Genomic DNA, 18,023 nt, shown 5'->3' on the forward strand with positions numbered 1-18,023 from the left:
GCCATTCCTTTGTTGATTTGGATGTATGCTTTGGGTCGTTGTCATGCTGAAAGATGAAGTTCCTCTTCATGTTCAGCTTTCTAGCAGAAGCCTGAAGGTTTTGTGCCAATATTGACTGGTATTTGGAACTGTTCATAATTCCTTCTAGCTTAACTAAGGCCCCAATTCCAGCTGAAGAAAAACAGCCCCAAAGCATGATGCTGCCACCACCATGCTTCACTGTGGGTATGGTGTTCTTTTGGTGATATGCAGTGTTGTTTTTGCGCCAAACATATGGCCAAAAAGTTTCCCACATGCTTTTGGGAGACTTCAGATGTGTTTTTGCAAAATGTAGCCTGGCTTGGATGTTTTTCTTCGTAAGAAAAGGCTTTCGTCTTGCCACTCTACCCCATAGCCCAGACATATGAAGAATATGTGAGATTGTTGTCACATGTACCACACAGCCAGTACTTGCCAGATATTCCTGCAGCTCCTTTAATGTTGCTGTAGGCCTCTTGGTAGCTTCCCAGACCAGTTTTCTTCTCGTCTTTTCATCAATTTTGGAGGGACGTCCAGTTCTTGGTAATGTCACTGTTGTGCCATATTTTCTCCACTTAATGATGACTGTCTTCACTGTGTTCCATGGTATATCTAATTCCTTGGAAATTCTTTTGTACCCTTCTCCTGACTGATACCTTTTAACAGTAAGATCCCTCTGATGCTTTGGAAGCTCTCTGCGGACCATGGCTTTTGCTGTAGGATGCGACTAAGAAAATTTCAGGAAAGACCAACTAGAGCAGCTGAACTTTATTCAGGGGTTAATCAGAGACACTTTAAATGATGGCAGGTGTATGCTGACTCCTATTTAACATGATTTTGAATGTGATTGCTTAATTCTGAACACAGCTACATCCCCAGTTATAAGACACTTATGCAACCACATTATTTTAGGGTTTTTTTTGTTTTCTTCCCTCCACCTAAAAGATTTCAGTTTGTTTTTCAATTGAGTTGTACAGTTTATAGGTCACATTAAAGGTGGAAAAAGTTCTGAAATGATTTATCTTTGTCTCATTTTTTTACATCACGGAAACCTGACATTTTAACAGTGGTGTGTATACTTTTTATATCCACTGTGTATATATATATATATATAAGTAAGCGAAATCAGATGCACTCTCAGGTCTTCCACAAAATTCTTTAATGGAACGTTTTCGGGGTTCACAACCCCTTCATCAGCATCAACATATAATCAAATATCACACAATTTATAGTGTTTCAAACAGTGTCTCACCAAACAAGTGTTACTCCAAAAAGTGCGCCAAATATCGAGTGTGGAACGCATCTTGCGTTCCATTGTGATCATGCCTACCGGAAGTGATGTTATCTCACTTCCGGTTTCGGAAGTATACAAGCAGTGTTATGTATTATGCCGTTATACATTCACTTTTACACAATCAAGTGTCATATGAGCTTCAATATGTAAGTGCAAAAAGTACCTTTTGGTATGTTAAATATCTGCCTTAGATCGCTATGTTATTAGCTCTGATCGGCAGGTTGAGTGTAGTAGTGTATACAAGTCGTCATAGCAACTGTAGCTATGGTTATGATACAAACCCAAATTCTTGTCTCAACACAGTGATAAATTGCCTAGTGTAGCGAGCATATATAAGTGACAATAAGTACTAAACATTCTAAGTCACATTCATGCATAGGTGTGCGCAATAGTATATATACATAGATATAAAAAATAAAAATAAAAAGTGGCGATTCTTGCTATACTTGTTATCAATACATATAAAGATGTAAAATGACTGCAAAATAATAGATGGACTCTTTGCAGGCTATACATCCACTGAATCAATTTGCAACATTATTCTGTTATGTTTTCCAGTAAATATATGGATAGATAAATAATGTACTATAATTAATTGGGCGCAACTTTTTATATCAATACCCAAAAGCTTTAAATGAATCAGTACATCTATTTCTCTGTATATTTGTGATATGGTACAGATATTTGGCCCAATAGAGAAATTCACTTAATAATGAAGTGAACTCACATAGAGACCCAGATTATCATGCTGGAATAAAGGGAGGTATATTTGATCATGTCAATATTCATGATCCCACCTTTTGATGTATACCACAATGTGTCACACAGCTAAGCCATGTCCCAAATACTAGAATAATACTTGGTGATGTGTCGAAATGTATCTTGGTTACATCTGAAATATAATCTCTTATTACACCAAGATAAACAGGTAAATAGGTCCAACTTATAGATGACCAAGTATGGACAGATAGAAAAAGTCCATCCTGTTACTCATTAGTATTTGTAAGTATATTGATGTATCCCCAGCATAAGGTCTAAGGTGCATAAGTGGGTAATTCTACCTCAGGGGCCAGGCTTCCACAACCAAGGTGGGGGGATTCCCCTCCACCCGGGTGTGTCGTAAGCGACCGGCTCGCATCGCTCAAAAGAGCAATGGAACTGGGAGCTACACGTAGCCACTATGACCCTGGGTTGTACCCCAAGCATGTAGCACTACCTTATTGAATCAGATAAGATTTTTAAAATCTGGGGTGGTATTTAATCCGCCTGGATATATGGTTCCCAATTTGAAGATCCACTGGGCTTCACGTTTAAGCAATGTCTTGCTCCTATCCCCTCCCTGATCCAATGGGGGTATGTGGTCAATGAGGATATAACGTATGGAAGAAACGGCGTGACCTTGCTTGGCACAATGGCGTGCAACAGGCTGTTCAGAGTCTCCCTGTTTAAGTGCAGATCGTATTGCATGCCTGTGGTTTGCCATTCATTCACGTAATGTGTCTGTAGTTTTGCCCACGTAAAAACACGAACATGGGCAGAAAAGGAGGTACACTACGTGTGTAGTGGTACACGTAATGGAGTGTTTAATCACGTATCTCCGATTAGTGTGTGGGTGATGAAAGGTTTTGGTACTGACCAGACCATTACACGTTGTGCAGCCTAAGCATCTATATGATCCTTTAATATTTATTTTGGCCCCTGTGGTGTAGCTTGATTTCTGATCAGTGCGCATTAGGAGGTCCTTAAGGTTGGTACCCCTCTTAAAACCCACCATAGGTTGTAGCTGCTGAATGTTAATTTAGGATCAGACGTCATTATGGGCCAGTGCTGATTTAAGATACGTCCCGTGTTCTTGGTGGTTGGAGTGAATGTAGTGGACATAATTAATCTATTGCTCGTATCTCTCTTTGATGTGGGCTTGATTAATTCATCTTGAGTGAGTGAAGATGCTGTGATCATGTTTTCTTGAATAATGGAGGATTTATACCCCCTCTCGCGGAATCTTTCTCCCACTCCTGCCAGTTGGGAGACCCCAGTCTGCATCTCTGAATTGTTTCTCATAGTTCTCACAAACTGAGATTTGACTATGCCCTTTAAGAGGGCAGGGGGGTGACAACTGTCAGCACTCAGAATAGAATTACGATCGGTTTGTTTATGGTATAGGGTAGTGCCCAATTGGTGTACCTTTTTAAAGACCGTCAGGTCCAGGAAGTTAATAGACTGTGTATCAACCTTCATCTTAAATTTAACATTGCTAGTGGCCATGTTGTATTTTTCAAACCAATTTTGTAGTTCCTCCATGGTCCCCCGCCACACCATGAAGATGTCGTCAATATATCTGTAATAGCATACTACTGCCGGATTGGTAGCATGCCACAGATACAAATTTTCAAATTGGGACATGTATAGGTTGGCGTATGCGGGGGCCATGGAGGAACCCATGGCTGTACCAGCCGTTTGTAAATAAAACTTACTTTCAAATCTAAAGTAATTTTTATACAAACAAAATTCTATCAAGGAGAGAAAGAATTCAACCGGTGGACCCTCATAAAGAGGGTTATTGGTGATATGTTCCTCAATTGCTTTGAGACCCTCAGTGTGGGGGATAATGGTGTACAGACTGTTGACGTCCAAACAGACCAAAAGGACATGATCACAAACAGACCGGTAGGCATGATCACAGTGGAACGCAAGATGCGTTCCACACTCGATATTTGGCGCACTTTTTGGAGTAACACTTGTTTGGTGAGACACTGTTTGAAACACTACAAATTGTGTGATATTTGATTATATGTTGATGCTGATGAAGGGGTTGTGAACCCCGAAAACATTCCATTAAAGAATTTTGTGGAAGACCTGAGAGTGCATCTGATTTCGCTTAATTATATCACTTATATTTGCACCCAGGCTGTTGCCTCTTGGTGGGCTGAACTGGAAATTGCTTGGATATATATATATATATATATATATATATATATATATATATATATATATATATATATATATATATATATATATATATATATATATATAAAATCAATGTAAATATTTGCATAGGAAATTAGTACATCTAGGCAAGTATCCCAGCTTGCTTTTCCCCAGAAATTCTTAATATACAATGTTTCCAATGCACAAGAGAATTGTGGGTAAGATATGCAAATTAGATATGCAAATTCTCATTATTTTTGCTTCAAAAATACTGTTTTGACACAGCGATCCTTTTAAACAGGATTATGACAGCAAACCAGAAATCACTCACTAGACAAGCCTGTTTTGTTCTTTTTGGAACTCATCAGTAGGAGATAGATTTCTGGTTGCTGCATTGGAAAAGCTATTTTCATGGTTAAACCAAAAATTCATTAAAATTATGGGGGGGAGATAAAAAACTGAAATTAAAATCCTCCATGTCTCAAAATTAAATCAATGTAAATATTTGCATAGGAAATTAGTACATCTAGGCAAGTATCCCCGCTTGCTTTTCCCGAGAAATTCTTAATATACAATGTTTCCAATGCACAAGAGAATTGTGGGTAAGATATGCAGATATGCAAATTAGATATGCAAATTCTCAGTTTTTTTTGCTTCAAAAATACATATATATATGTATATGTGTGTGTGTGTGTGTGTGTGTATATATATATATATATATATATATATATGTATGTATGTATGTATATGTGTGTGTGTATATATATATATATATATATATATATACATACATACAGAAAAGGTTAAGGGCACTCAGATTAATTTTCTCTTATGGTGCTTTGTTCAGAAGTAATAGATTTCTTTAAGATCCATTTTAATCACTAAATTAATCCTATAGATATATGTGCCCAATTGAGCAGATTGAACCAATTTAATCAATAAAACGTTCAGATAAATAGATTTTAGTTGCTACAACGAATTAATACAGCATAAATTAGCAAAATATATCTGAGAACGGATTGCACAAAGTAGTCACTTATCCGAAATGCTGAAAATCATCAATATATCTTCCATTAGGTTACAGAGGCATACAAGGGATACGATTTTGGGAAAGTTATTCGCCTGCTTGAAGCCTTCATTACAAGAGACTTGTCTTCATTCTACTTTAGTATTATAAAGGACAGGTAATCCTTTTTTTTCTCTGTCTACTAATATATATATATATTTTATATATATAATACTTACATATACACACACACATGTGGTCAAAATGTTTAGAACACCTATTTTTAAAGTTTTTAGGGAAATTTACGCAGTCTAATGTCTCAGTATACTTTCAATTTATAGTATATATCAAATAACCAATTTATACTCAAATTTTTGCTGTGAAGAATAGACGTTATTTCTTGGGACACAGATTCACAGTTTTGAGAACTACAAAACTAAGACTGTGTGGTAATTTCTAGATAGAAAAAAATGCACAAAATAATCTTACAGAAACCATAACATTGTGAATAGATTAATGGAATTTAAGTGATAGTAAACTTTACATGTTTTCAAATCAGGCCCAGGGCCGGATTGGGCAGCCGGGATAGCGGGAAAAATCCTGGTGGGCCGGCAGAGGTTGGGCTGGGTCAGCTGGTTAAGTGTGTGTGGAGAGCAGGCAGCAGCAAAGTTGTGACAAACTTGGGGGAGCGTGCCATAGTCAGGATGGAGCCGGCCTGCAGAGCTCAACTTCAAGTAGGTTAGTAGCAGCAGTGTAAGGGATTGGTGGGGAGTCTAGATCGGCTGCTGCGTTGCCTGTATTTGATTTATGCAGAAGTTTTATATGTACAGTGATCCACCTTAAGCGTTCCACCTTAAGAGCAACTTGAGCAAGCAGGAGGCAGTGAGGGGAGGGAGGGGTTTAGAGTGAATACTGTTTCCTCTTCCGTGTTTATGTCCGATCTGCTGCTGGGGATAAGGAATGTGCACTGCTATGTGTGATAAATCATACAAGTCACTGCTCACTCACTTGCAATGCTCAGGCTCCGGAGCTGCACGGACACAAGGGAAGAAGCAAAGCAGTGAGTTTATTTTCTGCCCAAATAACATGCTGCTCAATTTGCCTGCACTTGCATCTATGTTTGCTTAAATGAAATCCCACATTCCTTTCTTTACTCAAGGATTAACCTCTTGACTGCTAGAGAGGGAAGAATATAATATATGTAAAAATGTTTTTAAAAATAAACATTATGAAACTTGTTATTGCATATTTTTTTTAATGTTTGAAGAAGCTCACTTTTTTAAATTAAATCCATGACACCAGTAATCAAGTTTGTCAAGGCATTTAGGGTAAAAATGTAATATGAGATTTAGTTACAGTCCAATCCCTTAAAGAGACATTTTGATGTTATAATTACATGTCCTATTTGCCAGACATAAAACAGTACACTTACTGGCAGCTGATTCAATGTCACAGAGAGGGGATCTATTCTAATAGTTTCTAAGGATCAGTCTTTATTAGCCACGCAGGTACCAACCTGTGCTGGGTGATGTTGTTCAAGTGTGGGTATATGGGCACGTGCATACTTTCTCACAATTCTGAAAGGGATTGGTGTCCTTATATGTATTGCAGATCATGATTATGCACTGTGACTGTAAAGTAGCCTAGCCATCCAGTTTCTATCACAGCAAAGCCCATATCAGAGTTGAAGCTAGTGGCTTCACATTGTGCTGCTGTCCTAATGCCAATGCTTTGCTGTCTTAAATAAAACCAGGGGGCATAGTTGGCTGGGCAGGAGGGGGCGGGGCTGGGCAGGAGGGGGCAGGGCTCGGCAGGAGGGGGCGGGGCTGGGCCAGTCTATAAAAATTTCCAGGGCTGGTCTGATTTCCCAGTCCGGCCCTGATCAGGCCCGGAATTTAAGCGATATTTTAGATTTAAATTGATCACGTTTGAAAAAGATACACTGTAATTTACTTTTTCATCTAGCCGTGCCATTCTAATACCCCATGTTCAGGACAGCCCACTTCAAAACTCATATTTTTGTGAGCTAATGGATTGAACTGTTCTCCAATCAATGCTCTATCCGTATGGCACAGTTTTTGTAGCTAGAGCACTGATTGGAGAACAGTTTAAACTGTTCGCTCACAAAAAATATGAGTTTTGGAGTCGGCGGCTAGAGTATTTGGTATTAGAATAGAAAGGCTAGATTAGATTAAAAAGTAAGTTGCAGCGTATCTTCATTACAAGTGATCAATTAAAGTCCATCTAAAATATTGCTTAGATTCCGGACACGGTTTTAAAACATATGAAGTCTACCATCACTTTAATTTAACCAAAAAGTTTAACATTACAGCTATTATTATACAGCCTCATGCTACATAATTAAAATGAATCCTTATTTCAAGATGAGTAACCTTTAGATTATAATGTATCTTAAATAGAAAACTATCTTTATATAGATATTGCCTTAAAAAACATTGTAATAATAAGAAAAAAAACATATTTAAATAAAAAATTCCAATTGAAACCAATGGAATATGATTTTGTTGATTTAAAAAAAATCTTTCTAATTTGTATTTTTTTGTTGTTAATGTAGGCTTTACTGTGAAGAAGAGAGAGACCCCAAACGGCTTTCCTGCCAAACTGTTTTAGCTCAGGCATTGGATATTGTAGTTCGCTCATTTGCTCCAATTCTGCCCCATTTAGCAGAAGAGGTTTTTCAGTATATACCCTATAAAAAAGGTACAGACTGCTAGTTACACGGGATAAGCTAGGCCTATTAACAATAGTTAATATTGATGACAATATCCATAGAACATTTTGTGATATATATATTCACTGGGTAAACAACTGGAACAAACTTATTTAGTTAAGATACTGGTTTGATTGGTACACTTATGTTTATAATATGGAGCACATGATACTATAATCTATATTTCTTTCGTGTAATTGGCAAGAGTCCATGAGCCAGTGACGTATGGGATATACAATCCTACCAGGAGGGGCAAAGTTTCCCAAACCTCAAAATGCCTATAAATACACCCCTCACCACACCCACAATTCAGTTTTACAAACTTTGCCTCCTATGGAGGTGGTGAAGTAAGTTTGTGCTAAGATTTCTACGTTGATATGCGCTTCTCAGCATTTTTGAAGCCCGATTCCTCTCAGAGTACAGTGAATGTCAGAGGCATGTGAAGGAAGTATCACCTATTGAATGCAATGGTTTTCCTCACGGGGATCTATTTCATAGGTTCTCTGTTATCGGTCGTAGAGATTCATCTCCTACCTCCCTTTTCAGATTGACAATATACTCTCATATTCCATTACCTCTTCTGATAACTGTTTCAGTACTGGTTTGGCTATCTGCTATATGGGGATGGGTGTCTTCAGGTAAGTATGTTTTCACTACTTAAGACACTCTCAGCTATGGTTTGGCACTTTATGTATTTATATAAAGTTCTAAATATATGTAGTGTACTTATATTTGCCATGATTCAGGTTTCAGTATATTTCCTTTTGCAGACTGTCAGTTTCATATCTGGGAAATGCATTTTTTTAGGAAAATGTATTTCTTACCTGGGTATAGTCTTTTTGCAATTGACTGTCATTTTAAATTTGCGGGCTTAATTAGGCTCGCAAGGGCGCAAAATGCCAAACTATATTGCGTCATTTTTGGTGCAAAGTTCCGTGCGATCGCGCAAATTCGTCATTTCCGGCGTCTTTGTCGACGCCGAGACCTTTCACAAGGTTGCGTCTTCAATGACGCGAGTGTGTCATTTCCGGATGTTGTTAGCACCAAAAATTTTTCTCTGTTTGTGCGTCATTCTTTCCGCCAAATATTTTCAGAATTTAAACCCCATTCCTATGTGCCTCTTGCCTTTTTTCTCTATCAGAGGGCTATGCTGTTGCATTTTTTTCCCATTCCTGAAACTGCCATATAAGGAAATTGATAATTTTGCTTTATATGTTGTTTTTTCTCTTACATTTTGCAAGGTGTCTCATTCTGTTCCTGTCTCAAAAAATACTGTTGGAATCCTGCTGACTGATAACAGTTCTACCAAAGCTAAGTACATTTGTTGTAATCTTATGGAGATTATTTCTCCAGCTGTGGTTTGTAATAAATTGTCATGATAAACTTTTACATGCAGAGAATGTGTCCATCAGTAATAATACATTGCCTGTTGCTGTTCTTTTAACATCTAATGTACAAGATATACCTGTGAATTTATAAGAATTTTTTTGCCGATTCTATTCATAAGGCTTTGTCTGCCATCCGCCTTCTAATAAATGTAAAGGTCTTTTTTAAACTTCTCATAAAGTTGATGAAATTTCAAATGACCGACAACATACTGAATTATCCTCTTCTGATGAGGATCTATCTGATTCATAAGATCCTTCCTCAGATATTGACACTAACACATCTACTTATTTATTTAAAATGGAGTACATTCGTTCTTTGTTGAAGAAGTGTTGATTATATTGGATATTGAGGAGACTAGTCCTCTTGATTTTAACGCTAGTAAACATTTAAATTCTGTTTTTAAACCTCCTGTGGTTATTTCAGTTCCTGATGCTATTTCTGATATGATTTCTAAGGAATGGAATAGGCCTGGTACTTTTATTCCTTCTTTAAGGTTTAAAAAATTGTATCCTTTGCCAGCAATTAGATTGGAGTTTTGGGAAAAGATCCCCAAAATTAATAATGCTATCTCTACTCTTGCTAAACGTACTACTATTCCTACGGAAGATATTATTTCTTGTTAAGATCCTTTAGATAGGAAACTTGAATCTTCTCTAAGGAAAGCTTATTTATTTTCAGGTCTTCTTCTTAGGCCTGCAATTTCTTTGGCTGATGTTGCAGCTGCTTCAACTTTTTGGTCGGAAACTTTAGCGCAAGAAGTATCGAATCATGATTTGTCTAGCATTGATTCAACATGCTAATAATTTCATTTGTAAAGCTTTTTTTTGGTATCATCAAAATTGGTGTTAAATCTCTGTCTTTAGCTATTTTAGCTAAAAAAAGCTTTGTGGCTTAAATCTTGGAATGCTGATATGACTTCTAAGTCCAGATTGCTATTTATTTCCTTCCAAGGTAATAAATTATTTGGTTCAGTTGGATTCAATATTTTCAACTGTCACTGGGGGGAAGGGAGTTTTTTTGCCTCAAGATAAGATCTAAAGGTAAATTTAAAGCTTCTATCCGTTTTTGTTCTTAAATAAGGAACAGAAACCTAATTCTTCCCCAAGGAATCTGTTTCCAATTGGAAGCTTTCTTCAAATTGGAATAAATCCAAGCCAGCCCCTAAGTCCGCATGAAGGTGCGGCTCTTATTCCAGCTCAACTGGTAGGGGGCAGATTAAGATTTTTCTAAGATGTTTGGATCAATTTGGTCCAAAATCATTGGATTCAGAATATTGTCTCTCAGGGGTACAGAATAGGATTCAGAGTAAGACCGCCTGTGAGAAGATTTTTTTTCTCGCACGCATTCCAGCAAACTCGGTAAAGGCTTAGGCTTTCCTGAAGTGTGTTTCAGACCTGGAGTTATCTGGGGTAATCATGCCAGTTCCGTTTCAGGAACAGTGTCTGGGGTTTTATTCAAATCTATTCATTGTCCCAAAGAAAGTAATTTCATTCAGACCAGTTTTGGATCTAAAAATTTTGAATCGATATGTAAGAGTACCAACTTTCAATTTGTTTCCTTATTTGGACGATATCTTGGTACTTGCTCAGTCTTTACGTTCTGCAGAATCTCACACGATTCAACTACTGTTGTTTTTTCAAAGACATGGTTGGAGGATCAATTTACCAAAAAGTTCCTTGATTCCTCAGACAAGGGTCACCTTTTTAGGTTTCCAGATAGATTCAGTGTCCATGACTCTGTCTCTAACAAACAAAAGACAATTTAAATTGGTTTCAGCTTGTCGGAACCTTCAGTCTCTATTATTCTCTTCCGTAGCTATGTGCATGGAAGTTTTAGGTCTCATGACTGCAGCATCGGACGTGATTCTCTTTGCTCGTCTTTATATGAGACCTCTCCAGCTTTGTATGTTGAATCAATGGTGCATGGATTATACAAGGTTATCACAATTAATATCCTTAAATCCCAGTGTTTGACTATCTCTGACTTGGTGGTTAGATCACCATCGTATAGTTCTAGGGGCCTCTTTGGTTCGTTCAACCTGGACTGTGATCACAACAGATGCAAGTCTTTTCAGGTTGGGGAGCTGTTTGGGGATGTCTGACAGCACAAAGGGTTTGGAAATCTCAAGAGGCGAGATTACCAATAAATATTTTGGAAACTCCGTGTGATTCTCAGGGCTCTTCAGTTTTGGCCTCTGTTGAAGAGAGAACCCTTCATTTGTTTTCAGACCGACAATATCACAACTGTAGCATATGTGAATCATCAGGGTGGGACTTGCAGTCCTCAAGCTATGAAAGAAGTATCTTGGATACCTGTTTGGGTGGAATCCAGCTCCTGTCTAATTTCTGCGGTTCATATCCCAGGTATAGACAGTTGGGAAGCAGATTACCTCAGTCGTCAGACTTTACATCCGGGAGAATGGTACCTCCACCCAGATGTGTTGGCTTCCAGAAATAGATCTTATGGCATCTCATCTAAAAAAACAAAAAACTTCCCAGGTACCTTTCCAGGTCCAGGGATCCTCAGGCGGATGCAGTGGATGCATTGACATTTCCTTGGTGTTATCAGTCTGCTTATATTTTACCGCCTCTAGTTCTTCTTCCAAGAGTGATATCCAAAATCATCATGGAACAGTCATTTGTATTGCCAGTAGATCCAGCATGGCCTCACAGGTTTTGGTATGCGGATCTTGTTCGGATGTCCAGTTGCCAACCTTGGCCTCTTCCATTTAGGTCGGATCTTCTGTTTCATGGTCCTTTTTTCCATCAGGATTTCAAATCATTAAATATGAAGGTATGGGAATTGAAAGCCTAGTGCTTAGTCATAGTGGTTTCTCTGACTCAGTGATTAATACTATGTTACAGGCTCGTAAATCTGTTTCTAGAAAGATTTATTATCGAGTTTGGAAGACTTATTTTCATGGTGTTCTTTTCATAAATTCGCTTGGCATTCTTTCAGAATTCCTAGAATTTTTTATTTCACAGAAAGATTGCTAAGCTTCCTGATATTCACTGTTTTTAACAGGCTTTGGTTTGTATCAAGCCTGTCATTAAATCAATCTCTCCTCCTTGGAGTCTTAATTTGGTTTTGTGGGCTTTACAGGCTCCTCCATTGAGCCTGTGCATTCTTTGGATATTAAACTACTTTCTTGGAAAGTGTTGTTCCTTTGGCCATCTCTTCTGCTAGAAGAGTTTCTGAATTATCTACTCTTTATTGTGAATCTCCTTTCTGATTTTTCATCAAGATAAGGCGGTTTTGCAGACTTCATTTAAATTCTTTCTTAAGGTTGTGATTTCTAACAACATTAATAGATAATTTGTTGTCCCTTCCTTGTGTCCTAATCCTATTATTATTATTATTATTATCGGTTATTTGTAGAGTGCCAACAGATTCCGCAGCGCTATTAACAAAGGCGGAGTACAAAAAAAACAGTTATAGGGGTCAAATGGGTAGAGGGCCCTGCCAAGAGTTGCACTGTTGTAGTCAGCTCTTGAGAAGGTGATCAACAAACAGCTGGACTCTTAAGCTTACATGCTAGTGGGGTTCAGCGGATAGCAATGGAGGGGAGGAACTGGTATAAAGAAAAGTTAGCGTAGGTTGTATGCATCCCTGAACAGTAGAGTCTTTAGGGAGCACTTGAAGCTTTTAAAACTAGAAGAGAGTCTTGAGGCAGAGAGTTCCACAAGATAGGAGCCAGTCTGGAGAAGTCCTGTAAACGGGAGTCTGATGAGGTGACAAGAGAGGAGGAGAGTAGGAGGTTGTGAGCAGAGCGAAGGGGACGGGAGGGAGAGTATCTGGAGACAAGATCTGAGATATAGGGGGGAGCAGTGCAGTTGAGGGCTTTGTATGTCAAAGTGAGAATTTTGTGTTTGATCCTAGAGGCAAGAGGAAGCCAGTGAAGAGATTGGCAGAGTGGTGCAGCAGATGAAGAGTGACTTGTAAGGAAGATGAGTCTGGCAGAGGCATTCATTAAGGATTGTAAAGGAGCTAGGCGGTAGGTGGGGAGACCATAGTGGACAGAGTTGCAGTAATCGAGGCGGGAGAGGATGAGAGAGTGGATTAAAATCTTAGTTGTGTCTTGTGTAAGGAAGTGTCTAATTTTAGAGATATTTTTAAGGTGGAAGCGGCAGGCTTTAGCCAATGACTGAATGTGAGGAGTGAAAGAAAGATCTGAGTCAAATGTGACCCCGAGACATCGGGCATGCGGGGTAGGGGTAATGATGGAGTTGTCGACAGTTATAGAGAGATTGGGGGTGGAGAGTTTTGAAGAAGGGGGGAAAATAAGGAGCTCAGTTTTGGAGAGATTTAGCTTGAGGTAGTGAGAGGACATCCAGTTGGAGATGTAAAAAAGACAGTTAGAGACACGGGTTAGCAAGGAAGGAGAAAGGTCTGGTTCAGAGAAGTAGATTTGGATGTCGTCGGCATACAAATGATATTGTAAACCATGGGACTTTATTAGGGATCCTAGTGATGACGTGTAGATTGAGAAGAGAAGGGGACCGAGGACAGAGCCTTGCAGTACTCCGACAGAAAGTGGTGACGAGGCAGAGGAGGCCCCAGAGAAGGCTGCACTAAAGGTACGGTTTGATAGGTAGGAAGAGAGCCACGAGAGGGCTGTGTCACATATGCCGAAGGATTGGAGGGTTTGGAGCAAGAGAGGGTGGTTAACAGTGTCAAAGGCTGCGGACAGATCAAGGAGAATAAGCAGAGAGAAGTGGCCTTTTGATTTTGCTGTAAGTAGGTCGTTGGTACGAAAATGGGGGAGTGGGGCGTGAGGGCGCTAGTGAAAGCTTAAGAAATCTAATTAGTGAATGTTTCACACAATATGTGTCTGTGTAGTCAATGTCTGCTCGACTAATTACTCTGAATATATAAAACCAATTTTTATCAGTGTTTATTTATATGAGTATATAGTTTGTGTTGTATAACGTTTTAAGATATAGTATGACCATAAAAAATGTGAATGAAGTGCACTGTGTAATGAATCTTGTGCACCCAAAATTCTTTGATTATTAATATTTTTGTAAGTGAACACATTTTGGAACACGAAATCTAAGACGTATGAAATTTCCAGGAGTAGCATTGATTCTATATAGTATTGTATATTAATAATCAAAGAATTTTGGGTGCACAAGATTCATTACACAGTGCACTTCATTCACATTTTTTATGGTCATACTATATCTTAAAACGTTATACAACACAAACTATATACTCATATAAATAAACACTGATAAAAATTGGTTTTATATATTCAGAGTAATTAGTCGAGCAGACATTGACTACACAGACACATATTGTGTGAAACATTCACTAATTAGATTTCTTAAGCTTTCACTAGCGCCCCTCACGCCCCACTCCCCCATTTCGTATAAACACAAAATTTAGTCTGAAGGACTTATTACTGTGAGGTGTTTGGAATCACTGTTTCCAGCGCTCTACTTACTCCATTCACACCTAGGTCGTTGGTAACCTTAACAATTGCTGTTTCTGTGGAGTGATGGGGACGGAAATCCAGATTGCAGTGGGTCAAGGAGGGAGTTTATTGTAAGGAAATGGGATAGGCGTGCATAAGCTAGTTTTTCGAGAAGCTTTGATGCAAGAGGGAGGAGGGAAAAAGGGTGGTAGTTGGATGGGGAGGTAGGATCAAGGGAAGGTTTTTTGAGGATAGGTGTGACCAGTGCATGTTTCAGCAATGAGGGAAATATACCGGTGCTGAAGGAGAGGTTGAAAGTGTGTGTGAGTATAGGGGTAAGGGTGGCAGAGAGGGAGGGGAGTAGCTGTGAGGGGATAGGGTCTAGGGGACAGGTAGTGAGGTGAGAGCGCAGTATAAGAATTCTAATCCTAAGAATTCTTTGGAGAAATCCTTCCATTCTTTTGGATGTGGTAAGAGCTTTGTTATCTTTTCTGGTTCTAGGAAAGGTCAGAAAGCTTCTGACGTTTCCTTGGCTTCGTGGTTAAAGCTTTGGTTTCATTCAGCTTATTTTGGGGTTAGGTCAAGTCCCGTCTCCGAGAATTACAGCTCATTCTACTAGATCAGTCTCCACTTCGTGGGCTTTTAAGAATGAAGCTTCAGTTGATCAAAGCAGCAACTTAGTCTTCTTTGCATACATTTACTAAATTCTACCGTTTTTGATGTATTCACTTCTTCGGAAGCAGTTTTTGGTAGAAAATTTCTTCAGGCAGCTGTTTCAGTTAGATTCTTCTTCTTATGTTTTAAGTTTTTTTCTTTTCATTTAATAAGAATTAACTTATATTTTGGGTTGTGGATTATTTTTTCAGCGAGAAATGGCTGTTTTTATTTTTATCCCTCCCACTCTAGTGACTCTTGCGTGGAGTTCCACATCTTGGGTATTGCTATCCCATACGTCACTAGCTCATGGACTCTTGCCAATTACATGAAAGAAAACATAATTTATGTAAGAACTTACCTGATACATTAATTTCTTTCATATTGGCAAGAGTCCATGAGGCCCATCCTTTCTCCAACATAGGTGTGTCCGGTCCACGGCGTCATCCTTACTTGTGGGGATATTCTCTTCCCCAACAGGAAATGGCAAAGAGCCCAGCAAAGCTGGTCACATGATCCCTCCTAGGCTCCGCCTACCCCAGTCATTCTCTTTGCCGTTGTACAGGCAACATCTCCACGGAGATGGCTTAGAGTTTTTTAGTGTTTAACTGTAGTTTTTATTATTCAATCAAGAGTTTGTTATTTTGAAATAGTGCTGGTATGTACTATTTACTCAGAAACAGAAAAGAGATGAAGATTTCTGTTTGTATGAGGAAAATGATTTTAGCAACCGTCACTAAAATCCATGGCTGTCCACACAGGACTGTTGAGAGCAATTAACTTCAGTTGGGGGAACAGTGAGCAGTCTCTTGCTGCTTGAGGTATGACACATTCTAACAAGACGATGTAATGCTGGAAGCTGTCATTTTCCCTATGGGATCCGGTAAGCCATGTTTATTAAGATCGTAAATAAGGGCTTCACAAGGGCTTATTAAGACTGTAGACTTTTTCTGGGCTAAATCGATTCATTATTAACACATATTTAGCCTTGAGGAATCATTTTATCTGGGTATTTTGATATAATAATATCGGCAGGCACTGTTTTAGACACCTTATTCTTTAGGGGCTTTCCCAAATCATAGGCAGAGCCTCATTTTCGCGCCGGTGTTGCGCACTTGTTTTTGAGAGGCATGACATGCAGTCGCATGTGAGAGGAGCTCTGATACTTAGAAAAGACTTTCTGAAGGCGTCATTTGGTATCGTATTCCCTTTGGGCTTGGTTGGGTCTCAGCAAAGCAGATACCAGGGACTGTAAAGGGGTTAAAGTTTAAAAAACGGCTCCGGTTCCGTTATTTTAAGGGTTAAAGCTTCCAAATTTGGTGTGCAATACTTTTAAGGCTTTAAGACACTGTGGTGAAAATTTGGTGAATTTTGAACAATTCCTTCATGTTTTTTCGCAATTGCAGTAATAAAGTGTGTTCAGTTTAAAATTTAAAGTGACAGTAACGGTTTTATTTTAAAACGTTTTTTGTACTTTGTTATCAAGTTTATGCCTGTTTAACATGTCTGAACTACCAGATAGACTGTGTTTTGAATGTGGGGAAGCCAGAATTCCTATTCATTTAAATAAATGTGATTTATGTGACAATGACAATGATGCCCAAGATGATTCCTCAAGTGAGGGGAGTAAGCATGGTACTGCATCATTCCCTCCTTCGTCTACACGAGTCTTGCCCACTCAGGAGGCCCCTAGTACATCTAGCGCGCCAATACTCCTTACTATGCAACAATTAACGGCTGTAATGGATAATTCTGTCAAAAACATTTTAGCCAAAATGAACACTTATCAGCGTAAGCGCGACTGCTCTGTTTTAGATACTGAAGAGCATGACAACGCTGATAATAATGGTTCTGAAGGGCCCCTAACCCAGTCTGATGGGGCCAGGGAGGTTTTGTCTGAGGGAGAAATTACTGATTCAGGGAACATTTCTCAACAAGCTGAACCTGATGTGATTACGTTTAAATTTAAGTTGGAACATCTCCGCATTCTGCTTAAGGAGGTATTATCCACTCTGGATGATTGTGACAAGTTGGTCATCCCAGAGAAACTATGTAAAATGGACAAGTTCCTAGAGGTCCCGGGCTCCCAGAAGCTTTTCCTATACCCAAGCGGGTGGCGGACATTGTTAATAAAGAATGGGAAAGGCCCGGTATTCCTTTCGTCCCTCCCCCCATATTTAAAAAATTGTTTCCTATGGTCGACCCCAGAAAGGACTTATGGCAGACAGTCCCCAGGTCGAGGGAGCGGTTTCCACTTTAAACAAACGCACCACTATACCCATAGAGGATAGTTGTGCTTTCAAAGATCCTATGGATAAAAAATTAGAAGGTTTACTTAAAAAGATGTTTGTTCAGCAGGGTTACCTTCTACAACCAATTTCATGCATTGTCCCTGTAGCTACAGCCGCATGTTTCTGGTTCGATGAGCTGATAAAGGCGGTCGATAGTGATTCTCCTCCTTATGAGGAGATTATGGACAAGAATCAATGCTCTCAAATTGGCTAATTCTTTCACCCTAGACGCCACTTTGCAATTGGCTAGGTTAGCGGCTAAGAATTCTGGGTTTGCTATTGTGGCGCGCAGAGCG

The 18,023-nt window shown here is 39.0% G+C and overlaps 1 protein-coding gene across 1 annotated transcript in view; it reads left to right on the forward strand.

The window, feature by feature from the left end:
- IARS2 (isoleucyl-tRNA synthetase 2, mitochondrial) overlaps positions 1 to 18,023 on the forward strand; it is a 388,062-nt gene that overhangs the window by 327,806 nt on the left and 42,233 nt on the right. The window contains 2 exon segments of the mRNA XM_053712513.1: positions 5,318 to 5,424; positions 7,822 to 7,967. Coding sequence (XP_053568488.1) covers positions 5,318 to 5,424; positions 7,822 to 7,967 — 253 coding nt within the window.

Source organism: Bombina bombina, chromosome 4, assembly GCF_027579735.1.
Source record: "Bombina bombina isolate aBomBom1 chromosome 4, aBomBom1.pri, whole genome shotgun sequence".
In the NCBI taxonomy this organism is placed as follows: domain Eukaryota; kingdom Metazoa; phylum Chordata; class Amphibia; order Anura; family Bombinatoridae; genus Bombina; species Bombina bombina.